The sequence below is a fragment of the Rhinichthys klamathensis genome, unplaced genomic scaffold (assembly GCF_029890125.1).
Source record: "Rhinichthys klamathensis goyatoka isolate OS25496 unplaced genomic scaffold, OSU_Roscu_1.1 h1tg000186l_1, whole genome shotgun sequence".
NCBI classification, from domain to species: domain Eukaryota; kingdom Metazoa; phylum Chordata; class Actinopteri; order Cypriniformes; family Leuciscidae; genus Rhinichthys; species Rhinichthys klamathensis.
The window spans coordinates 1,224,313-1,251,340 of record NW_026606714.1 but is presented as its reverse complement, the minus strand read 5'-3'; the positions used below and the strand labels follow the sequence as shown (position 1 = coordinate 1,251,340).

Here is a 27,028-nt window from a genome sequence, read left to right as displayed (position 1 = left end):
ACATATAAACTCCAAAACAAAACGTATATCTTTAATGAAATGAATCAAAATAAGAATAGCCAATTGAAATAAGAGTTTCAGGGAAGGCCAGAAATCAATAGCATTTGTTAACTGTTTGGACCCCGCCCCCAGTCAAAACTGACTACTGTGCATAAAGATTTTAGCTCTGGCATGTGTTCAGATCTGCGCGTGTCTGCACAATCATATTTTTTTGTTCTCGGTTTGGGATTTGTTATTATTATTGATATTTAGCAATAAAATATGTTTATATGAAAGGTTTCAAACCTAAAATGATGCCATAGTATTTCGTTTTTAATTTTTTATTATTAAGACACCATTTTAAATAGTTTTCTTTAGTCTGTTCATTTGTTCGGACAGTTGCACCACCTGACATTTTGGGGGTTTAAGATAAAACAAAATATTATGTAAATTTAAATTTACTAAAAATTTATTCAAACTAAGGTTTTCTATAATAAAGTGATATAGCCTATGTCATGAATTTATCAAATTATTTTAAAAGGTAATAATGCACTTGGACACAGAGTGAACCATTTCACGAGGGCTGGCTTTATGAAACTGATATCCATATTGTAGCCTGTTCAAAGGCTTCCACCTCCATGTTAGTCTGTCTAGTTGCACAAAGAGCGGCGCTACCACAGTAATTAGTCAAATGACTGTGGAGGAGGATGCAGAGGGAAGAAACAGGCCACATATCAAGTAATTTGCCAGATAACTGAGAACTTCATAAGTCTGCAAATAGTTTTTTCACCACTCTCAATCACACAGTGGCATGATTTTGCATATAGCTTTACTGAGCAGTACTTCATGATTGTCTCTTTTGTGAGTTAGTTCATAAGTTGTACCCCTAGGGGGCTCTATAGTGCATCTTAACATTTGGAAGTCTGAGGCTTTTGATAAACCCTAAGTTAAACTAAAGTAGGCTACTTAAAATACACAATGGCTAATCAAAAACATGTTCAGATGATGGTCTTTATAAGGAAAGAATGGGCTGAGATGACTTCCTCCAGCATCTAATGTGACTGCTTTAAAGGTTTCAAAAGCAAACCTGGCTCCAGACACAGTCAAATATATCAGTGAAATCACGCAGTTGCCGTCTCTGTGTCTGTTGCCATAGCAACTAACTAACCATTCGACACATGCTCTGCAACTCTGTGTATACCACCACAAAGATAATATGGGGGGGTTAAGACAATTTTCCTTTCAGTTGCCCTTCCCTTTTTATATAAACAACTCCAGGTTTCATTTAGATTTATTGGCATGGCCTATTTGTTGTGTGAATGTGGCAGGGAGGGGTAGGGCATTCTCCATTTACCACGCTTCATTACATTCCAGACAGATTTCATATTCCACTAGTGCAAAGACACCCGTAGGTCAATCTGCCAGGATATTTCACAGCATAATGAATACTGGTTCTTGGGTTGGGTGCAGGAACAGGCCAAACCATGATATCCAGAAAGCTGTCTGGCCTATTGTGTGTCTTCGGTCTCAAGCACATGCTAGGTCAGTATAACACATTAAAAGAGATCAACAGGAATTTATATAGAAAAATACTGATAGTTTTCAGCTAAATTAACTATGATATTATGATTTATTGCCACAACACTGTAAAAAAAAATACAACTTCTATTTTATCTGACACTAATGTTGATTGAACTATCTTGTAATCATTTCGATTTAAATGATAAAACGTTCATGCATTTTTTTATTTTTTTTTGAGACACCATTGGCATTATTAGGGTTTGTTCAATTGAACATGTTTAAACTGCTAAGAAGTTTTTGGTTAAGTGGACTTCAGAACCACCTGTTTTGAAAACTGGTTTCCTAAAGTTAGCACAGTAGCTTTTTTAATCCCTTAACTTTCAACAATATTTACTTGCTTTTAAGAACCCAGGGAAATTGATGGATTTTTTGAGGGTTTCATTTAGGTACATTCTTGAAAATCATTATATATATATATATAGATGTATATATATATATATACACTCACCTAAAGGATTATTAGGAACACCATGCTAATACTGTGTTTGACCCCCTTTCGCCTTCAGAACTGCCTTAATTCTACGTGGCATTGATTCAACAAGGTGCTGAAAGCATTCTTTAGAAATGTTGGCCCATATTGATAGGATAGCATCTTGCAGTTGATGGAGATTTGTGGGATGCACATCCAAGGACACGAAGCTCCCATTCCACCACATCCCAAAGATGCTCTATTGGGTTGAGATCTGGTGACTGTGGGGGCCATTTTAGTACAGTGAACTCATTGTCATGTTCAAGAAACCAATTTGAAATGATTCGAGCTTTGACATGGTGCATTATCCTGCTGGAAGTAGCCATCAGAGGATGGGTAAATGGTGGCCATAAAGGGATGGACATGGTCAGAAACAATGCTCAGGTAGGCCGTGGCATTTAAACGATGCCCAATTGGCACTAAGAGGCCTAAAGTGTGCCAAGAAAACATCCCCCACACCATTACACCACCACCACCAGCCTGCACAGTGGTAACAAGGCATGATGGATCCGTGTTCTCATTCTGTTTACGCCAAATTCTGACTCTACCATCTGAATGTCTCAACAGAAATTGAGACTCATCAGACCAGGCAACATTTTTCCAGTCTTCAACTGTCCAATTTTGGTGAGATCTTGCAAATTGTAGCCTCTTTTTCCTATTTGTAGTGGAGATGAGTGGTACCCGGTGGGGTCTTCTGCTGTTGTAGCCCATCCGCCTCAAGGTTGTGCGTGTTGTGGCTTCACAAATGCTTTGCTGCATACCTCGGTTGTAACGAGTGGTTATTTCAGTCAAAGTTGCTCTTCTATCAGCTTGAATCAGTCGGCCCATTCTCCTCTGACCTCTAGCATCAACAAGGCATTTTCGCCCACAGGACTGCCGCATACTGGATGTTTTTCCATTTCACACCATTCTTTGTAAACCCTAGAAATGGTTGTGTGTGAAAATCCCAGTAACTGAGCAGATTGTGAAATACTCAGACCGGCCCGTCTGGCTCCAACAACCATTCCACGCTCAAAAATTGCTTAAATCACCTTTCTTTCCCATTCTGACATTCAGTTTGGAGTTCAGGAGATTGTCTTGACCAGGACCACACCCCTAAATGCATTGAAGCAACTGCCATGTGATTGGTTGATTAGATAATTGCATTAATGAGAAATTGAACAGGTGTTCCTAATAATCCTTTAGGTGAGTGTATATATTTATTCTATAAGTTGACTTTTCAAGATACGATGAGCTTGAGAGAGGATTTAGCAGGAAAAAGAGTCATAGGTCAGCTGAACCACAGGGCCATTTATTGATGGATGATTCACAAGCACAGGAGATGTTTTTTTTTTTTATACATGTGCTTGTAATTTCTGGAATGCTTGTAATAGGAACATCATCAAAAGACAGTTCTTACGGCAGTGTTTTTCAGTACAAATGTCTCAGCATCATCTTAACAGCTGATGATCTATATGCTAAAAATAATATTAAATGTTTTAAATATATTAATATCCATATATTCCATTTTCACATGCAAGATAATAATTTCTCTCTTTTTTTGTGCATAAATTAAATATAGTCTGAAAATCAAACATGTTTCAAGCAATTCCTTCGCTCTTTTTTATTAGAAAATGTTGCTTTTGTTTAGCAATATGGTTTCTTCCCATTGTTTCGCTCTGCACACCATTGGCATAACTGCTTCATTTGATATCTGAGGTAAAAAATTATATGGACCGAGACGATACGAAGGAGAGAAAAAAAGTTAGCTGAACAAAAGCAGGTTGAACTTTACACAATCACAAATACACAGACCAGTAAATAACATTAAAGAATAGGAAGGTGAAAGGGAAGATGGCACGGGCATATAGATCTACACGCTTAGCTGCCGAGGGGATGACAGGTTTAGGAGGTGGCGGCTTCTTGTTGTTTTTGGCTTGCGATTTACCCAAAGCAGCGCCGACTTCGATGGGTTTGCCGTAGCAGTCAAAGTTTGAGAGTTCAAAGTCCCGTGGCAGAGAGCCTACGATGCTGAAGTCATTGGAGCGCAAATCTGACTTGGAGGTGCATACCTTTTTGCACCTTGTCTCTGTCACCTGAGAGAGATAAAGAGGGAGAGAGTGAGAAAAAGATGAATAAAGAGACATGTCAGATCCCAGCAACATCTGGTATGATTTTTCCTAAAACAGAATAAGGATAGTTCACCCTAAAATGAAATTCTGTTCCCATTTCCATTCATTTCCTCACCCTCATGTTGTTCCAAACCTGTATGACTTACTTTCTTCAATGAAAAACAAAAGGAGTTATCTAGAAGAATGTCCAAGCTGCTCTCTTCTATACAATGAAAGCAGATAGTAACCAACAAGGCTGTTGGTCATCAACACAACTTTCCACCCACACAGTTTGTTCGAAGATTCTCTCTAAACCCCTCCTTTCCACAAGCATACTCTGCTCTGATTGTTCAGACGGCCCAGTCTGTTGGGATTGGTCTACCACTTACAGGGCGTGTCGGAAATGAAACAGCCATTACCATAACTGAATTTCAGCTCTGGAGGCTTCCTCAGTGCTTGTATACACACAGTGATACGAACAGTAATGATGGCGTCGGTTTTTCCATATCAATTCTAGCGCGAGTCCTGATCCTTTTGAAGTGCATGTAAAGTGGATTTTCAGAGCTAAAAACAGCGTCTTCTCGATATGTCGACAACACTAAACAAACTTTTACAGGCCTCAGCTACATCTACAGTGTTTGAGGGCGGGTCAAAGTAGACATTGTTCATGGGCAGCCAATAAAAAACCAAAGGCTGGCATTATGCAAATTTGTTACATTGTGACATAGGTATGTAACAGGAAGTGAGATTGGAATTGCTGACGACTCGTTTTCACAGTTCAGAATCGATTCTTTCTTTTAGACCTTTTACATTCGCAAACAGCTATTTTGTACACTGCACAGAGGCACTTTAAACATACATCATTTTTAATATTTAATATACAAATCAAACTAAAATTCAATTAGTGTTTTCCAAAGTTTGAATTAGGGTATATATGAGAGAAAGAAAGAAAGAAAGAAAGAAAGAAAGAAAGAAAGAAAGAAAGAAAGAAAGAAAGAAAGAAAGAAAGAAAGAAAGAAAGAAAGAAAGAAAGAAAGAAAAAGTCATACTGGTTCGGAACGACATGAGTGTTATTGATAACAGGACATTTTAGACTGAACTATCCCTTTAATTTCACACTTAGGTATTTTAATTTGTATAATTAGGAAATGAACAAATGATAGCTGGCAGGCGGATCGTTTATGCATTATGATACTCATTCAGGCATCGGACATGGACAACTCAAACCAAATCTGATTAAATGTTTCCCGCAGAATTGTGTCCCTCATGTAGAGGCACATACACTCTCTATCTCTTTCTTGTAGCATTTTCCTTTCTCTTGACACTCTGAGGTGCTGGGAGAGGGAGAGTTTGAGGACAGGCAATTATTTTGGGCTCTTCCTAAAGCCCCAACAGGGCAGAGGCAGTGTAGCGTGGTCCTCCCACACAGGAACAACAGGAGAAGAAAAGAAGTGGTGAGTAGAAACACCTACCTTGCATTAAAATAGAACAGAACAAGACAAGCATTAAGAACTGATGTGACATTGCACTGTCTGATTCTCTCTCTCTCTCTCTCTCTCTCTGACTAACAGAGCAGAGGGATGTCTGGAGTGATGTCTGATGGTCTAATGCCAACTTGTCTGTTGTATTAGTTCTGGATGTGTGGAAAGGGGCAGAAGCCATGCAGTGCTGGACCGTACTTCCCACAGGGCACACAACACTTAAATCCTCAAACAGCTTGATGTATTTTCTAGTGCAGAGATTTAGGAAACTGTCTGTCAAATACAGTATTGGAGCTTTCATATCCTTCTAATAAATATTGTCTGCTCAAAAGCTATCAGCATGTCTGAACAGCCATTTCATGGCTGGAGAATCAGTGGCAGAAAACAAGCCTTGGGACGCTTCCAAACAGCTCTAATTCAGAGCAATGAATGAGGTTTTCTTGGAGGTCAGTAACTTTCAGGGGTTGTGCAAAGAGCATGTGGGTTAATTTCGGGTCAGATGTTCTTCTGCTGTCAAGTTCCAGTCTGGGAGTAAATGTGTGACAGTGGTTGCAAACACACTGCATCCTTAAGCCTCCCTCTGGGGCCAATTTAAAGCTTGTAATAGACTTCAGCAGACCACATTATTCAGCCTATTTCTCCTGTCTGTCAGGCAACCCTTGCCTTCAAGCTCCTCTTCCAATTGTTGCTATAAAGCTGTCTGTTTTCTGAAGAACATGAATCACTGTGATTATCCCACCACTTTTGCATGCAGACCTGACATTAGCAGTGCATGATTTTAGATTATATAACTACAGGGACAGCAATGCAACTGAACACAATAAAAACAGAATTTAAACAATGATCTCTTTGTACAGGCAAAATTACCCATTTAAATATAATGTGTGTCCCCATGTGCTGCTTAACGTGTCTCTATTGTATGCTGTCGTGGAATAAAACACACTTAGGATGAATAGAGATGTGTCACGTTTGTATTTCCGAATCGAAAATATAGTAAATAAAATAAATAATAATTAATTAACAGAATATTATATTTTCAATAAATTATTATAATTAATATATTTAATTGTATTTTAATGTTCAAATATTTACACTACTGTTCAAAAGTTCTGGGTCAGTAAGATGTTTTAATGTTTTTTGTTTTTTTTAAGAAGTGTCTTATTTTCACCAAGACTGCATTTATTTGATTAAAAAATAATATTATTACAATTTCAAATAACTGTTTTCTGTCTGTATATATTTTAAAATGTATTTTATTTCTGAGATGGCAAAACCGAATTTTCAGCATCATTACTCCTTCAGTCTCCAGTGTTAAATGATCCTTCAGAAATCATTCTATTATGCTGATTTGGTGCTCAATAATCATTTCTTAATATTATCAAAGTTGAAAACGGTTGTGCTGCCTAATATTTTTGTGGAAACCATAATGTTGGATAATTTGATGAACAGAAAGTTCAAAAGAACAGCATTTATCTGAAATAGTCACATTATGCTGTGCCTTTTGTCACATAGAAGTGCTGAATATAAGTATTAACTAATTTCAACTTTTGAACAGTAGTATATTATATTAAATATATAATTACATACATGCTTTGTTAAGTATTTTTTCATGTGGTATAAAAAATGCTATAAATTCAAATGAAGGTAACACAATATACTGCGACACCACCAGGATACAATTATGGTATTAGATGGTAAAACAATGGTACTTTAAGATTATGGTCGATGTTCAAAGAAGTGATATTGCCGTGTCCAAAAACTATAGTGTTACCATAGTATTATCACTACCAGTGGTGCTTTTCATAATCATTCTGTTTAAATAGAGTCAGTGGGTTGTTTCTGACCTGTAGCGTACTGACGTGTATAGGGGTGCTTCCCATGCCATTGATAGTGTTCTTGGCGGGGGTCTTTCCCTCTGCTTTCTCTTTGCTGGCAATCTTTGCTCTCTCCGCCTCCAGCCGTTTAGGGCTGTTAAGCATCACCTGAACCACAGCATATTCGACCAGAGAGGCAAAGCCAAAGAGCAGGCAGGCAATCAGCCAGATGTCAATCGCTTTTACATAGGAGACTTTGGGCAGTTCAGAGGCCAGAGACGTGCACTCAGAAGAGAGCGAGAGCACTGACAGTATCCCTGCAGACAAAGAGAGGGGTCATTAGATCAAATGAGCTGAGGAGAGATGAGCTTACACATTGATCTGAAGTTGTTCACACTAGAGCAGGCTGTACAACATAATATAAATGCATCTGTGACAGCATTGGTTTGAAAATGCCATCCATGTATTATAAGTTCTTTGCAACTGATGTTCATCTCCTCCTCTGTTTATGCATTACAGTTTAAAATCTGGTGTCGGATGTTTTGATGTTTTTGAAAGAAGTCTCTTAAGCTCACCAAGGCTGCATTATTTGATCAAAAATACAGTAAAAACAGTTATGTTCTGAAAACAGCTGAGTTGCTTAATATTTTTTGTGGAAACCATGATGCATTTTGTAAACCATGGTGCATATTCTTTAATGAATAGAAATTTCAAAAGTACAGCATTTATTTGAAACATTAAACATCTTTATTGTCCCTTTTGATCAACTTAATGCATATTTGCCGAAAATAGAAAATACTACTGACCCCAAAATTGCGAATGGTATACCTATACCAATGCAATGCTGCTTAGAGAATTTCATCTATTTTATTAAAGATGCATTTATTTATTTCAAAATATTTTATTTTATGAGCAGGCTCACATGGAATCACACAGAAGCACATCCCTGTCCCTAATGTGTTTGTTTACTACACATTTGAATTGTATTTAATAATAGTTTATAAATATTTCAATCTTACAGCTTATTCTCATATTTTATTAAAATTTTAATATTATTAAAGGGTTAGTTCACCCAAAAATGAAAATTCTGTCAGTAATTACTCACCCTCATGTTGTTCCAACCCTGTAAGACTTTTGTTCATCTTCGGAACACACATTTTTTGATGAAATCTGAGAGCTGTCTCACTCCTCCATAGGCTTCTATTGTAATTGAAACTTGCCACCCCAGAAAGTTATTAAAGACACCGTTAAAATAGTCCAAGTGACTACAATACTTTTTGTGCGCAAAAAAAAAAAAAAATAGATAAATAACGACTTTATTCAACTATTAATTTTCTTCTCTGTGGGCCTCAGAGTGAGTTCACGTAGTGTAACAGCGCAGCGCTTCTGTGTTGTACGTCAGAATGTTGGCTCACTATTGGCCGACGCTGGTCATGTGTGATGCGTGTGACATACAACACAGAAGCGCTGCGCTGTTACACTACGGATATGAATAGTTGAATAAAGTCGTTATTTTATTTATTTATTTATTTTTTTTGTGCACAAAAAGTATTATAAATATAAACTTATGGTTGAGCCACTGTAGTCACTTTCTGGGCCGGCAAGTTTCAATTACAATAGAAGCCTATGGAGGAGTGATCCAGCTCTCAGATTTAATCAAAAACATCTTAATTTGTCTTCAGAAGATGAACGAAAGTCTTACGGGGTTGGAACAACATGAGGGTGAGTAATTACTGACAGAATTTTTATTTTTGGGCGAACTATCCCTTTAACTCTTTCCCCGGCAGTTTTTTTTAAGTTGCCAGCATTTTCACAAAAATGTGGCCCCAAGAATATTTTGTTGTAAGAAAATTATCAAAAGAAATAACAGAGCCTTTTGCTTTTAAACAAAACAGATATTCTAGCTTCATGCATTATTTTATTATCAACACTTGAATGTTGATAAGTTTCATAAAAAAAGTAACGTTTTAAACACAAAAATCGTAGAGAAAATCTAATTTTTGTTAAAGACTTTGTCCAGATCGGATTCAGAACGATGATCAAAACAGACGGATCAGATCGAGTCGATCATTATAGTGATCATGGGTTGACATTTCATTCAACGTTAGGCAGTTTTGATTTATATGCTATTGAATGTTTGATGTTTTCTTCTATCGCTCATTCTGCTTCTTCTTCGCTTGTTTATGGATCTGGAGATTATGTATACTAAGATACATGATAGCGCCCCCTAACGTATAACAGTGAAAACAGATTGCCGGAAAATTCTGTCAATGGCGGGGAAAGAGTTAAATATTTTAATTCATTCTGCAGGTTTCCCCACAAAATCTGCAAAAAAATATCTGTAGATTCCATCTAGGCCTGTGTATAATCAAAATGACACACACATACAAACCAAACACTCACAAACTGCATTAAATGACTGACCTGAAATGGTATGGGTTTGAGACCATGGACAGTGTTTTTTTGAGATGACACACTTGATGTAATCACGTTATACTGTGACAAGGACAACAATGTGGACAGAATGGTGGTGTTACTGGAATCACCAATGGAATCGGATTTTGTAAGTTCCACCCATGAAACAGAACTAGCACAAGGAATAAGCCGGTCCCGTGAAAACAATACATGCATTTATCAGCATTATCAGGCTATAATTGGAAAACACAAGAAATTGTCACATTTCACGGCATCTTGCGTAATCTTCATCGCATCTTGGATAATCTTCTCTCAACTCTGCGGGTCCAATAGCGAAATAACGCCTGTGGGCTGCAGCTGAGGCGGATGGAAATATCCTGGACATGCATTACATTTCCTTGGAGATGCCTTTAGGTAAGCAATTGATGAAAAGAAGCTATAGTGCTGTAGGGGATAAAAAACTATCACCCCAAAACTCCTGTACTGATGTGAAATCAGAGGCATTGAAAAGATTCATTGGTGGATGTAATATTGGTGAAACCGTGGAATGAAAAATGTAAAGGATGGGGGTACAGGACTCCACAGAGACATGAGATGAGGTGCTGATGTTTGTGGCAGGACTGATGATTGGAAAAAGTACCCAGAGGCACACGGGCAGCGCTGGCGTCAGGGTTGATCCAAAAGGAGAGCCAGGAGAGGACGACGATGAGCAGGGTGGGAGCGTACACACCCATCATGTAGAAGCCCACCTGCCTTCTCAGAGTAAAAATCACCTCCACACACGTGTAGTAGCCTATCATTCAACGGTTCAAAAGGTTGCTTTAAATGGACAAAAGGGTACATTTATCGTGGAGTCACATCTAATGGCTATTACTTCAACTAGACCAGAGAGAGAACTTCTGCACACATTTAGTGCCATTCATAAAAAGTGAAAACTTTTACCTGTCCCTGCGTAGAACTTGGTGCAGTTGCCATATTCAATGTCCTCTTGTTTAATATCGAACTGAGGCAGAGCAATCTCTTCCATCTGTACGGGGTCACCAGACTGCCACATGAACTGCAGGTCATCTGTGGTGTAGCCGACTGCACACACACACACACACACACACACACACACATTAAAATGAAAAATAACACAACAAATAACAATAATACCTGTAATGCTAGCTTCATACGTCAGAAATTTAAATGTATGTTCTATGACTTTTGAGTCCATGAGATAACTAGATAAGGATTTTTTTTTTTTTTTACAATATTTAAACACACTTTCACACTTTAAAATTTTAAATATTATTAATGAAATATATAATTACATTTTTAATTAAATATAAGCTAGACCGTTGTACTGTTTAACCACACCTAAGTAAATTATTTTCATGTTTTTTTTTGTACGAAATTAAATCTAATATACACTATGGATATTTTACATTTTCCATGTCTTCTTAAGATATTACTAATTTTTTTTTACCTTTTTAGGTCTACTAAAAACTTTTGCTTTTATGCTTCATATTTCCACGTTTGTCATGACTGTGGGAACTCGGATATATATATATATTTTTTTTTTTACTGTATTATTTTCTTCTAAATACTACTAAATTATGTTATTCATATTCACATACAGCTCTCAAGCTGCATTTTGCATCGCTGGGTGTCCATGGGGAAGAGAGTCAAGTCCAGTGGACAAGAGAGGGTAACAGACAACCTAAAAAAAGAGAGACAATAAATTTGAGACAATGAATCATGCAGCAGCTTGGTCAGTTTGAATCAGGGTAGTAATTTGGAATGAGGCATATTTTCTTTTTTGACCAACTGTATATAGACACCTAAACATCATACACATTTGAGATTGTTAAAACGTTTAATTTCAAAACCATAATAAGAAGTAATATAAAATAATAATGAAAGAGTGAAATAGAAAAATAACAGATTCCACTAATAGCATTTAAAGTTTCATGCTGAAACGTTCACTTATATGAATTTATTCAGCAACCTTGCAAAGAATATTTTAGACTATCACCAGATTGCATTACTTGAAAGTCAATCAAAATGTAACCGATTTCATAGATGGCACAGACATAAAATGTCTTTCTCCACAGGAGAATAAATTCTTCATGCAGTTCCCTTTTTTGTGCACAGCATGCACACCAAGGCATGTTTATTTAAAACACCATTAACACATGAAAGCTTTTTGGTTTTCTCTCATAATCTGACAAGCACAGTCTCAGATGCAGCAAAGAGCTACTTTTTACACCAGCAAGGCCACACAGCACTTGAGTGCACAGCAAGCAACTGAAGCACTGTGCCAAGTTATTTTTGTAAAGGCCTGGGAGAGGTTAGAGAGAATCATTGCTTCCCTGTAAGATCTGTTTTTGTTTAAGATGTATCTTTACGGTGTGTTATACAAATTATCTGAGAGGAAGAGAGATAGAGAGAGACGAGGGTGAAGATGTAAGATGGGGTCAGACGGGAAAAAAAAGGTGGACAAACAAAGATACAAAATAAAGATTCCCCTTGAAAATAAACACTGCATCCATTATATTATCCTGCTCCAAACAATATTTAGTTGCGAAAAAATGAAATGTCTGTGTATGAAGTAGCAAAAAGTAGTTTCAGGGGAGGGGACTTATACTGTATCCAATGTCCAATACTGAACAATTTGACTAAAGCATATAAAATATGACATTATTCTAACATAAAGAAATATAAATAGTAGAGTATATGAAATGGCATATGTTTGATAATTATTTTATATGTACTTGTTTCATACAATTTGGTGTTTATGTATATATATATATAGTTTCATCTGTGTTACATGTTTCCTTTTCATATGTATATAGTGTCATTCTGACATTGACATTTCTGAAATTATTTTCAAGATGACCTAAAATAAATAAATAAATAAATATTTGCACTAATGACCAGTCAGAATGTTCCAAAATAAAAATATCAAATAATTTTTCTCCAGTGTACTGGACGTTTGGAATGGAGGTTATGGGAGAAAAGTGATAAGGAGGGCTATAAGGTGTGTCAGTTTCATTGAAAAAAAGAGAAAAGACATAAAAAAGTAATGTATATGTAGGGAGGAAGTTGAAGGTCGATGGACGAGTAAAGGCAGAATTTGTTTCAGGGAGGTATAATATGAAATAAACACTCTTGTTTCTTTTTGAAAGACTCATTAAGACAGTAATCCCTTGCCACACACATACCCAGAGAAAGAGCAAGGCATCCTGGGCCAATGCCAAAAGTGAGAAAGGGCTCACAGAAGACCACCCAGCTCATGATGTGATACGGGTGGCATGGAAAAACACTATGGAAATACATTGCCTCAGACATAATAGAACAAAACGTGATGCTCTTAAAAAAACTTCCCATCCAGACTGAAATGGCTCTGTGCCAGTGTTTAGATTTTATCTTTACCCTAAACTGGACCATGTCCAATGCATGGCTGGCAAGGTGGCCACAGAAACAACTCACATTTGTTTAAAGCATTACAGCTTCGTTTACCTTTATAAATAACTGTTTGTTTCTATCCGTGCTGATAAACCTTACTATGTTTAAAAAATAATATTTCCACAGCACAGGGTTTGCAAAACACAGCACTCTGTGGACAGATCTACAGCAGGTGTAGTCACTGACTGCTAGAAGACACTGAGAGCTTCATTCACTCAGCAGGAACTGTAGATAAAGCCCTGGACAGATAATGACAAGAGGTGTCCACCACTACTAAAGGACTGAACTTTCACATGGGATCAAATAGCAGGAGCTGTAATTTAGGTGTCAGTGGTGAGGTGAAACTCTAGGGTCAACAGATCGAATCTCCAATTCTCAGATCACTTTAAGTCCCTTGAGGTTTTTTAAAAGCATTAAGAAGAGCTCAGAGGAGGGATTCAAACATGCCCTAGTGAAAAATAAATATACCAAAATGCATTTGAAATATATTTATTTTATGCTAAGTAAACTACAAATACTTAATATAAATACCCTGCAATTTTACTTTTGGTATACTAAAATTATATACTTAAAGTCTAAATTGGAACAACTAATTTTGTACTTAATGTACTTTAGTCATCTGGAAGTATGCTGAGGTCCAACTAAAGATATATTTAAGTATATTTGATTGCGCTAAAGTGAAACTACTGTAAGTATACTTTAGGTACACTTTAAATATCTTGCATTTAAAGATATTATACTGTATAGTGATCATACTATCCTTATTAATAGTGATATTAAAACACATTTTAGGCTTAATTTTAAGAAATGTGCATTGTGCAATAGAGAAATACTCCAAATAAAGTTAAATCATAATATTTATACGAGTAAGTCTCAAGCAATATGTCAGTGAATGGATTTGTAGTATACTTAGTATGAAATAAATGTATTTTAAATACATTTTGGAAGATTTCTTTTTCACTGGGGTGTATTGTATGTTACTTTGATTTTATATACTTTTTAAGACACTTATTTTACTTGTTTCCATTGTATCAATACTTAAAATTGTTGAATGTTATATTAATCGAAGAATCATAAAAAGAAAAGGTATCGCAGTTTCCACATAAATATTGTTTTCAATATTAACATAACTGTTTTCAACTGTGATAATAAAAAAGAAATGTTTATTGAGCACCAAATCAGCATATTAGACTGATTTCTGAAGGATCATGTGACACTGAGTAATCATAGGAATAAATTACAAAATGTATTAAAATATATTCAAATAGAAGGTGTGAAAATATTTCACGAATATTACTATTTTTACTGTATTTTTTTTTTTTTTATCAAATAAAGCCTTGATGAGCATAAGAGACTTCTTTCAAAAACATTACAAAATCTTACCAGCCTCAAACTTTTCTTATTTTAAACTTTATCTCATAATTTTATATATTATTTCTCGGAAAAAGGCTTCCATTAAGTTATGAACCTGGCTGACACATTCAATTAAACTGCATGGTAATTTGTTCCACTTTAAAAGGCCTTGACATCTGATAAACTCTTGTGTTTGCTTTGTTTAGATTGCTGTGGTAAATAATGTGAGTAGGTGTTACCGGCATTTAGACCTCATTTGTCACCATCCACAAAGACAGAGGTTGGGTGCTTAGCAGGAAGAGAGCATTAAACTTCACCTCATGCTGATGAGTACGTCTCCGTTTCTGAAGATAAAGAGCAGGATGTTCTCCTGAGTAACGTCGTGAAAGTTAGCACTCTTTTCGTTGGCAAAGAAAAGATCGGGTTTCCAAAGGCATTTGAACATCGTCGGGTCAACGGTGAGCGAGTCCGACTTGTAGTCCTGAGGAAGCCGGAGTCTTGGGTCATTCCAGCGCTGTCTCAAGAAGATGTTGACACGATAGTCCTATAAAATACAGGCCGAAGGTTTTCATAAATCTGTTGAACTGAATTAAACCTGAAAAATCAACTAGTATTTTGTGACACCGAAAACTTGATTCTGGGTGGGTTGGTGGGTGCTAGTTAGGAGGGCTGACACCTGTCTTTGTGTTACGTGACAGGAACTGTGAGAAGCCTTGACTTGGACACAAAAACAGCACATCAGTTCTTAGAGTGACAGAGAAGCCCAGGTGTCTTAAGAAACGCCATGGCAACCAGCATTTCTCACGACCTCTGAGTGATGTTTTAAAAAACGCTTGTCTCTGAAGTATCTAGGCTCCAATAATGGCTGGTATTGAAGTCGCGCAGCTGCGGCGCTCAGAGCTGCTCCTATTTACATTTCCAACTATCGCAAACATCAGAGGCATGCAACGGGTGCTGCAATAAGGGCTCATGCTGTATGTGAGCACCTACACTGGGGAAAACACAGGGTTCGTTAAGTCAGATTGGCCCCAGCTTCCCTGCCGGCTTGCGTGAGCAAAAAGCTTTGAAGTGGCATTTTTTAGTGGAGCTTGTTTTGCTAGCGCTGATACTGTGAAGACAGATGACATGCCAAATGAAACTACTGAGTCAAGTGAATTCGGTCCCTAAGTGTTTTTGCATGTATGATTCACATCTTGGTATGTCCTGTTTTTCGTTCCGTGCTCTGACCAGGAACCTTCAGGATGTATTACACACACCATGGATGGCATTGTGTCATATTTACAAGTGTTGTTTTGTTGGACTTGTCCAAATGTTAATGAAGTGCTACATAAGCTGTGGTAGGCAAAGTGGCCTGCTTCTTACTAGTCGGGTCTCTGGAGAGGTTATGAATAGCCTTTTTGTATTCCTGTCTTATGCCACCTGTGCATATTAAGGTTAACCACAGCAGAATGATGCAACAACAAAGTGGGACTTCATTTTCAATGCCTGGTGTCACGCAGCGCTCCTGTAGAACTGACTGCAAACTATGTTCAACCTGTGACACCATGCAGTGCTGGGCAGAAAACACAGCCCTCTGATGTCTTTCCAGGGGAAATATTTTCAGTAGAGGTGATCTGAGACACTCTGGCATGATGGGTTGTTTATGGGTGTCACTGCTCATAAGAAGCCAGGCGGAAGATTGTGGGGTCTGGAGCTGATTTTTTTCCCCTGGTGGAGTGTTAAGTAAACATGGTAAGCCCAAAATAAAGCACACAGTCATGAATCCAATCATCTGTCTTGTAGGAGTTTCCCCTGACAATCTGACATTTTGGAAACTACACTTTTTTAATATATTTTTTTGTTAGGGTTAGGGTTAGGAGACTTATCTATGTTCTTTTGATCTAATTATTGATTTCAACATCAATGACATTTAAAAAATCAGAAAAGGAAAACAGCAGAATAAAACTGAGGAAATTAAATGGCTCAATACGGTCAAAAGTTTTGTTTTAGAACACTTCAAAAGGTTGGCTGCATCCGAAATCGCATATAGTAGGCGAAAAATAGTATCGTGACAAAAGAAGTATGTCTGAATTTACAGTGCTCATAAAAGAGTATAGGCATAAACTAACCGTATGACCTACTATTTCCGGCGAGATTCTGAAGTGTGCATCCGATGGACACTTTACTATGCAACGAGGCCACGGGAGAGCATTTATGAATGGCAGTGAAGCGACCAAGGTCCATTTCAAGGACACAACGCAACTGACGCTGGTAGATCATGTGATAAGGGCAACATGGCGAATGTAGTATGTCCAGATTACATTCATACTATAGAACATACTTTTTTAGCAGTTGTGAAGTCACTTCTTTTTCAAGATAAGTACCTATTCAAAAGGGAATGCGATTTCGGACACATCCATTTTCTAATCAAAAATTGAGAATAAGTTATATGACAAATGCCACTTTTTAACTTCTTTTGATGAACATATCAATATTCCAGGCACATTTCTGTTGTAAGGTAACTTTACAAAGAGATTGACTGATAGGAAAGAACTTGCCCTGACTGTGATTTTGTCATTACATTACAGTGCAAATATTTCTGTTTTAAAACGGCAAATGTTGAGGAAAATATGTAAATAAATATATACACTACCATTCAAGATTTTAAAAAAGAAAGAAATTAATACCTTTATTTAGCAAGGATAAATTAAATTGATCAAAAGTGATAGTATAGACTTTCATTTCTATTTTGGAAATGCTGTTATTTTGAACTTTCTATTTATCAAAGAATCCTGCTAAATTGTTTATTGTGTCACAGTTACAAATATTAAGCAACATAACTGTTTTCAACATTGATAATATTAAAATAAATGTTTCTTGAGCAGCAAAGCAGCATTTTAGACTGATTGTTGAAGGATCACGTGACACTATATTGAGTATTGGACGTGTGGATGTGTATGAAAGTGATACCATAGTGGTCTCTTGGATGGACCCAAAGCTGTTGATGAAAATGTTCACACGATCCTCAACTGGAATACCTAAAAACAAAACAAAAAAACAAACAAAGTAGATATCTCAGCACATCAAACATATCTATCAAACAAGACGCCCCAAAAGTCATTCTAACATTTTTAGCAGTGCACTTTCTCACGGACTACTATGGGTAACATTAACTATTTGGTTTATACCATGAAACATATGTTTGCACTTTATATGTACTAAATGGAAAGCATGGCATTATAGGAAAATGCTCCAACTACGCCACTGCTATTCCTATTCCCAAGATGATTATGTTGACTTTAATGACTGCCAGGAGCTTTCATCTTGCTCAGATATGAAGAGCAGCTGGCTGGCCATAGAGACTAATAACACTGAATCATACAGTGAGCTCTTAACACTCAGACCACATCAAGGCCCACGTTTACGTTGAATGCCAGAGAGCAGGAGGCTACAGAGCTTCTCACTCTTTACAACTTGCTTCATTATATCTGGAATGGCTGCCAACAGTAGCATAACCTAGAATTAAATATCTGCCACAATGTATATACAACAATAAAACATGATTTGTTATTTAATAATGGTACATAAATGTAGGCTATTTATTTACAGAAGGGCATGCAAAAAGTGCAAAACTAACAAGTGAACAAGAAAAGGACAAATATAAGTAAACAATACCAACAGAAGAATATATTTACACTATCAAATGAAAAATTTGATATCAAATTTGTTGTCTTGACAAAGCCTTATAGATGAGACAGTATCTTGTTAAAGGGTCATGAAACCCTAAAACACATTTTTTGAGATGTTAACAGGATGCATATCAATGAAAACAACATTATGTTTATTATTAAGGAAAAGGTGTTGTTTTTTTGTTGTTTTTCTAAGCTATTTCATTCTTCCGGTTTAAAAAGCTAAGTTGAACTATAATGCCACGAAAAGTGAGGTATTTGCATTAATTCAAAATGGTGATTAGCTGCTGTGGCTGGAGAGTACGCTTTTACGTCATCAGTTTCTCTGTACTATTCAAGAGAATAGATTCATTTAATCCAATCACTGCGCTGTATTACGCAGGAGATCGCATTACATCCCAAGGGTACTCTATTGGATTGAGATATGTTGACTGTGGTGGCCATTTGAGCATAGTGAACTCATTGTCATGTTCAAGAAACCATTTTGAAATTATTTGAGCTTTGTGACATGGTATGTTGTCCTGTTGGAAGTAGCCATCAGAGGATGGATACCCTGTGGTCATAAAGGGATGGACATGGTCAGCAGCAATACTCAGCTGTGGCGTTTTAACAATGCTCAATTGGTACTAAGGGGCCCAAAGTGTGCCAGGACAATATCGCACACACCATTACACCACCAGCAGCAGCCTGAACCGTTGATGCAAGGCAGGATGGATCCATGCTTTCGTGTTGTTTACGCCAAATTCTGACCCTACTATCTGAATATCGCAGCAGAAATCGAGACTCATCAGACCAGGCAACATTGTTCCAATCTTCTATTGTGCAATATTGGTGAGCCTGCAGGGTTGTATTGTGTGAATTGTATTCTCAGTTTCCTGTTCTTAGCTGACAGGAGTGGCAGTGGTGTGTCTTCTTCTGCTGTAGCACATCTGCTTCAAGTTAAACATGTTGTGTGTTCAGAGATGCTCTTCTGCAAAACTTGGTTGTAACGAGTGGCTATTTGAGTCACTGTTGTCTTTCTATCAGATCGAACCAGTCTGGCCATTCTCCTCTGACCTCTTGCATCAGCAAGGCATTTTCGCCCCCACAGAACTGCCGCTCACTGGATATTTTTCTGGCCATTCTCTGTAAACCCTAGAGATGTTTGCACGTGAAAATCAAAGGAGACCAGCCTGTCTGGCACTAACAGCTATGCCACATTCAAAGTCACTTAAATCACCTTTCTTCCCCATTCTGATGCTCAGTTTGAACTTCAGCAGATCGTCTTGACCATGTCTACATGCCTAAATGCATTGAGTTGCTGCCATGTAATTGGCTGATTATCTATTTGTGTTAACAAGCAGTTGAACAGGTGTACCTAAAGTGGCAGGTGAGTGTATATGTAAGGGATAATGTACATCCAGCCGGTTGTTATCGCAGAATAAACCCCGACAGGGGGGATAAAACTTTCACAAAGAAAAACCGTTCCTAGCAAGCTTATAGCGCTGACCTCAGTTGCTCGAATGAGCCTGTTATCAGTTTTTACCGGTTGTTATCGAGGAATAACATACCGCTGGATGACGCGATTAATCAATCAGAATCAAGTATTCCACAGAGCCGTGTAATATATATATATATATATATCATGGCACTGCAAGGGTAGCCTACTGACCTTTGAAGTTGGGTCGTATTCTTGGGTCATAGGTGACCAGAAGTCTATTAAGGATGTTGCTGGTGGAGTTCGCTGGAACCCGTGCCAAATCCTCTGATGACAGCTGCCTGAAGGGACCAGAAACAAGGAGTGTTAGGGTGCAGTCTTTAACAACAACAAAACTATAATGTGTCATGCTCATGTTTAAAAATGCAGTCATCTGTTTATTAAAAAGTCGTTTCATTTTTGTGAAGGACAGCATAAGAAAAGTCACCATGCATTAGTTACATAAAACCATTGTGACTCTGATGGTTTGTGAGTAGTGAATTACTTAATTTGCCACAGTGTGAAGTACACACACAACATTAGAGCAAATTAACTGTTTCTATAGTTCCCTGTTAAATAGTCATAAAGTCAACATGTTGCCACAAAATGTTGAATCCAAATACACTTACGAAGGACAATAAACCTGTTTTCCTTTCTTCTTTCCTTTCTTAGCAGATTTTTCTTTGGTGAATCCTCCTTCCATCCAGACACAGATGATAAGCAACAAGAAAATCACCTTTAGAGCCTTCATGTTACAGCAACTCAACTTAGCCTGGAAGAAAAACAACACGTACATTAAGAGCAAATAATGCAGTAACCAAATCACAAGTACATACGGTATATTACATAGATTAAACTGCATATCATTGTCAGTAGGCATTGTCAAGAACAATGCATTTTTGCATATTATTTCACTATTTTACAGTTAGAAATTTTTTTTCTGATAGTATTGTCTTTGTTCAAAGACATTTTATAGTCAGAGCATTAATATTCCGAGGCATTCAATGGATAACAACGTCCTCTCTCAGAGGACACACAGGCTGTCTTAGAGACTGATGGTCTGTTGGCTCAGGAAATGTGGTTCTGTTGTATCTGTGACCGCTTTAAAAATGGTTATGGGTGTCTGTCACAGTGGGTGGTCTGACAATGTGTTTCTACAGTAAAGCACATTGTTTCCACAAATTATATAGGACAATTAATGAATTTATTATCAAAACTAATAATTTTGCCCCATGTAAAATTTGCTTTACAAATACATAACCATACTTGGTATCCTTGCATGTACATCAAAAGAAAATGACCAAGGTTACTGAATTTAAAATGCATTTAAAATAACTGAATTTAAAATGCGAAGACACATGCATGCCTAGTAGTTTGAAATATGCCAAACACTGATCTATTCGACAATGTACACATGTACAGTCCTCCTGTAAAACACAGCCATCGATGAGTGTCTAAAATGTAGAGGAGAGGAAGCAACTGGAAAAATCAGCATGAGGAATTCCCCTCTGAGGAACACTGCCAGAAAACTCCCCTGTCTAGACTCTTCCACCCTCCACCTCTGGAGGCCTGATTCTACGCCAGTGCATTGATCATCATCTTAAATGAAACAGGCCAGTGTTCACGCACACTCCTCCAATCTCTCACTCATTCCATCACTATTATTATCACCAGATGCTTGTGTTTCTCTTTCACATCTCTTCAGATCTCTCAATCTCTTTCTCGCTCTCATTCCCTTTCTTTTCACTGATTCAGCGGTCATGGCAATTTGAGTTTAATGTTCCTCCTTGGAAAGACACAGGCAAACACTGCAAGTTTACATATGAAGAATAGAAATTCAAGTAGTGGATTATAATGTTTAACTATGGAAGACAATTTAAGGGAAGGAGAGATGGTTTTGCTTTATTTCCACAATAGACCAAATCTAAGTAAACTTGACCCTTCATTTGAAACACCCCTCCTTTGGATGTGTGCCCTTAGTAAGTCTGACTGCTTCATTCACAGCTTAAAGGGGTCTTGTTATGCCCTTTTACGAAGTCTTGATTTTGTTTTGGGGGTGTACTAGAATATGTTTTCATTGATTGTTAAAAAAACCCGCATTATTTTGCACATATTTTTTATTATTACAGCTCCTCTCTATCTCTAGTCTGGTTTTCGGTCAAGCCCCTCCTTCTAAAATACGAATCGTGCTGTGATTGGTTAGCTGGCCCAGTGTGTTGTGAATGGCAACGCTTAGCACGTGTTCGGGAAATTTACTGAACTTTTCAAGCACGGATTTGCAAGCACAGATTTCACAAGACATTTCAGAGTGGTATGTTTTTTGGTATTTAGTATGATGTTATCCACCATTTAATCATATTTGTCGGAAAACTATGGTAATACAAACAGTAATCGATCACAAAATCATGGATGATTTTCCTAAGGGGCGGTGAACAGTCTTACAAAAGCAAGAGCTTACAAAAGCTACAGTAAACACTACATCAATACTGTAATGTTAGTTAGCAGGCGAGTGGAGGCAAAGCTTTGCCCTTCGTTTACATCATAGCTTAGCAACTACATAGAACTTATAATTGGAACTGTTAATAGAAAACACTGTCGGAAAAAAACTGTCGGGAAAAACCCTGACAAAATGGGAACAGCTACGTCTTTCAGGGGAAGCTTTTTAGTTTATGCATATAGCCTGCATTGTAACCCTTAAATAATCGTCAGCCTTAGGACAAACTTTTTCAGAGGTGGAAAAAACAGCAACAACACTCCTCATCTTCTCTAGCGCATCTCAACCAGGCCTCACCAACTTTTCTGTATATTCCGATTATTTAAATGAGGAACATTGTGACTTCATAAGATCCGGAAAAAGTGTGTTGTAGTTTAAACGAGCCGTTCATTGTAGTTCTTGAAGAGAGGATTCTGTTAAATGAAATATCTCCCTTTGGAGTGGACTTTGAGCTTTGTAACCTCTTTTTTTATACTCAAACAACAACATTACAGACTAACTAAAGTTAAAAAAGTGAAAAATAGGACCCCTTTAAAAAACTCAGTCTCTTCCACTTGTTCACATATGATGCTCATTTTTCATATCATGAACTCTGACCTATAACAAATATGTTTTTAAGGTCTATAAATGATGTATTAGAGGTAGATGAGGTGGAAAATACATTCAATTATGTTCAGTATATTAATTTAGGCCTGCTGTACTTATATGCTACAACATAAAATCAGCACAAGTATAAACCAACTGCTCATATTTATGAAGGTTCCATATAGCAGTGCAAAGATAAATATTTATAAAAATACGAATGTTTGTGGTACGGTAAATTTATTAATGAAACAGAATAAAATATAAATGTATTTTATAACAATATTTATAATATAATAGTAAATACAAATTGAATATTTAGTAATAAAAAATAAAAACACGATTATATGCCTATTAAATAAATACAATTACAAATATATATATAAAATTGTCCATTTAAAAAAACACACACATTCATGATATGTTATGGTTATCATTTTTCAGTAGTACAATAAAATTAGAATTGGCCCCATATTACATAATTTTAGCCTGACAGAGAATACCTTTATAGGAAATCTCACCACATTCTCACATTGTGCTTATATTTTATGTTCATGCAAATGCGTAAAGGTACAACAACGACCTGTGGATGCTTTGAGCAGTTGAAGAAGTTGCATTCAGGCGTGATAGAAAATAAAGCAGATTACGGCAGCATATGGGGAAGAGGGAAAACATAGCAACAGCATCCTCCATGACGACGAGGGGGTTGGGATGATGATGATGATGATGATGATGATGATGGGGGAAATAGTACAACACAGAATGACAGCAAATGCGCGCGTCGCACCTCCTCCCCATTCATAATACACATTTAAAACGCCCGATCGCGCTTTCTTTAAAATAGTACGTGTGGTTTCACTCACCATTTCAAAATAGTAACGGTTGTTGTTCCACAGATTCGATTCGGTAGAGCTGACAGTGCAATCGATCAAAGAGCCTTCAAAACAAGTCGCCGTCTTAATCGCATTCTGATAGTCTTTCCCTCAATCAGCGCGAATCTTCGTTCATTACGACAGCGTTTCACGTCTGCTTTTTCTTATCTTTTTCAAGTTTAATAACCTGAGCAGAATATATATTTCCGCTGTCCTATTGCATTGGTAAAGGGTTGCCAAGATGGAGACTTGTGTGTGCACATGTCATGCAACATGCGCAGTAGCACGCTGTACAAGGACAGAATTAATCACACAACATCACTGAAATGCAAGGCCATCACACTTGCTCTGCCATTTCAGCACAAGTAGCCTATAACCCCGAAAATGATTATCACATGCAGTATTCTTTATTGGGTCTGTCTGTAGAGTGCTTGAAATTGTGCCTCTGAAATGGAAAAAAAGAAAAGAACAGAAAGAATGCATGCAAAAATTAATTGAACACAAGGATGTTTGTAAAAAGGAATAATGTAAAAAAAAGAATGAATGCAAGAAAGAAAAATGCAAAGATGAATGCAATGCCAAATGCAATAAAGAATAAATGCATGCCAGAAAAAATAATGCAACAAATAAAGAAAAAAATAAATAAGAACTTTTGTGTGTTTTTGTGCATAATAATTTAAAGGTTAATACTGTATGATATACATGTTCCTAGATGAATGAATGGTGCCTTTTTAGGCTTAAACCAGAGTACTAAAGTAACAAGCAAAGTAAAACACAAGTGTGCCAGCCAACAGACACAAAGTGTGGATGTCTGTATTTTTAAGCTCATCGAGACACAGAGGTTGCCCTGGTTGGAATGTTGCCGTCATGGCAGGTACAGTTCCAAACTGAGGCCAAATACACTCTCATTCTCTCAAGTCAAACAATATTACTTCCTCAAAAGACAACACAAACATTAAGATGTGAACCAAAAGCAAGGCTCAGACACATTTCTCTCCCATCCAGATGCTCTCCAAGGGTCTTGGGTGAATGGTGTTTGGATTAAGTGAGAATGAAAACATAGACATTCACAAATTTCCACAAGGCACTCTGGCGTTTAGCAGAGGTCCAAAGACCTCAGGCATTGTTCATGTGAATTATACGCAATACGATACCTCCTTCATCAGCTTTGACAGGACAATGGACTCCTTAATCTCTGTTTTTTATTGTAGTGGAGTAGAACGTATTAATAATGCGTGCACATAAACTAAATTACTGATTAATACCAGTTAAATTAAAACCCCAATAATAAATTACCAAGAACAAAGGGAGGCTTGTTTTCAGAAAACGTTCAATGTTTGGCCAAGAGCCACCTAGCTGACGGACAATGCTGCACCGGTCCAAAAATATGTCAGTACATTCTAGCAAATCGAATGTGGTATTATATCTGGCATGCAGACTCCACTTCGCTATCAGTCTCCACACAGCCCTGTGCTGACACATTCCATGTTTAAAATGAAAATAAAAGCAGTCATAAGGTGAAGGTACCACTTGGCTTTCTCAAAGACTTCTTTTTGCCGTATGATGTTGTGTAGCTCTCAAGAGGTGATTGACAAGCATTCCAGAGGTCTGAAGGAATATCAGGAAGACCCGGATGGAGAATAACTGGGACTCGGGATTAGTCGTCGCATATAGCCACTAGATAGAGTGAGAAATGACATCTAAGAAAGGGACTTTCATGTTGCAGGCAGACAGGAATTCGTACACTGTAAAAAAAAATCCTAATTTTACAGAAAATAACTGTGATTTTTTGACGATCATTTTCTTTCATTTTAAATTGTACTCAAAACACTGTAAAATTACAAATAATATCTGTCAAATAAAAATTCAGCTGTTATTTTAGGTATTGTGACATTAATGACAAATTGCAGTAATTCACATTTTTTATACAGGAAATTGATTGTATTTTTCATACAGTATTTTTTCTGTTTTCTTAAATTACATAAAAATGTATGTAAAATTACAAATATAATCTGTAATTAAACAGTAACAAAACAGTTAAATGATAAAACGGTCAAATGACTGGCAGCCCCCAAAAAACTGTAACATTAAAGTAAAAAATCCTAAATTAAATAAACTGAAAAACACTGTGATAATTCAGGATATACCTGTAAAATAACAATCATATACCTTCAGTGGGGAAAAAAATCATAAAAAAAGGGTCAAATGACTGGCAGCTACGGCTGCCAAACAAAAACCATAAAATTAAAGTAAAATCTTCTAATTCAAATAAAACAAAAAAACACTGTTATTTCACAGGTATTTCCTGCATTATTATGATCATATACCTTCATTGTAAAAAAATCGTAAAAAAAGGGTCAAATGACTGGCAGCTACGGCTGCCAAACAAAAACCATATAATTGAAGTAAAATATCCTAATTTAAATAAAGTGTAAAAAACTTTAATAGAAATGTGATGTCACCATGATTGAGATCAGTGTTTGCTTTAGTTGGGCTCATGACTCTTGAGTTTCAACATTACTTTTTCTCTGGTTGCTTTAACTGTGTTTTGATGCACATTTATTATGGCAATAATTGCAAGAGAAACTATAAGATGATCTTGGTCATTTATTGATGATTTTATAGTCATCATATGATGATCTGATTCATTGATATGACAGTCAAATCTCTATTGGCTGTGAATACATTATATATAGATGGACTTTAGTGTTATACAAAGTTATACTTTTTATCGCATGATTTGTTGAAATATTGTGGCATCAGTATTAATGCAATCTCAAATTAAAAAAAATTATATATTCTACATAATTTTTTTGGAGTTGGCTTATTTTGTTAGGAGTATGGAGACATCAAGAATCAACATATGAATCTCAACAATGGTGACTATCAACAAAGCCTTTTTGTGACTTTATAATAGGTCAGAATTTTTTTTTCATTGTCACCATTGTTGAGATTCATACGCTAATTCTTGATGCCTGAGTGAGTCTGTATGATCCTGTCAAAACATTTTTTGCATAATGACTTCATAAAATCTTATATCAAAGCATTGTAGGATCTTCTATAGCAATACTGATATTCTTAATTAACAATTAACAACTTATTCAGTCATTAAAAAGTCATACCAATCAGGTGGTATCAATACAGCAGTCAACTGCTTGAGGAATATTATCACTATTAAGTGACCAACATCATCTGATCTGAGTTTCTCTCAATTTCCTACAATAAGAAATATGCATCAAAGACATGCACAGTTAAGAGAAAAACTAATGTTAATATATGAAGGGTCAAGAGCCCAACTAAAGCAAACACTGACCTCTATCATGG

At 36.8% G+C, this 27,028-nt stretch overlaps 1 protein-coding gene across 1 annotated transcript; it reads right to left on the bottom strand.

Moving 5' to 3' along the window:
• Window positions 1-3,299: 3,299 nt before the first annotated feature.
• glrbb (glycine receptor, beta b) lies at window positions 3,300-23,970 on the bottom strand. Its single transcript, XM_056261831.1, has 10 exons — window positions 23,696-23,970; window positions 20,386-20,528; window positions 19,952-20,058; window positions 17,582-17,649; window positions 14,950-15,176; window positions 11,449-11,531; window positions 10,772-10,912; window positions 10,470-10,622; window positions 7,445-7,731; window positions 3,300-4,104 (listed from the first exon to the last, which is right to left on the bottom strand). Exons 1-10 carry the CDS (start codon window positions 23,696-23,698, stop codon window positions 3,808-3,810), a joined length of 1,509 nt encoding a protein of 502 aa, XP_056117806.1. The 5' UTR covers window positions 23,699-23,970; the 3' UTR covers window positions 3,300-3,807.
• Between the last annotated feature and the right edge of the window lie 3,058 nt (window positions 23,971-27,028).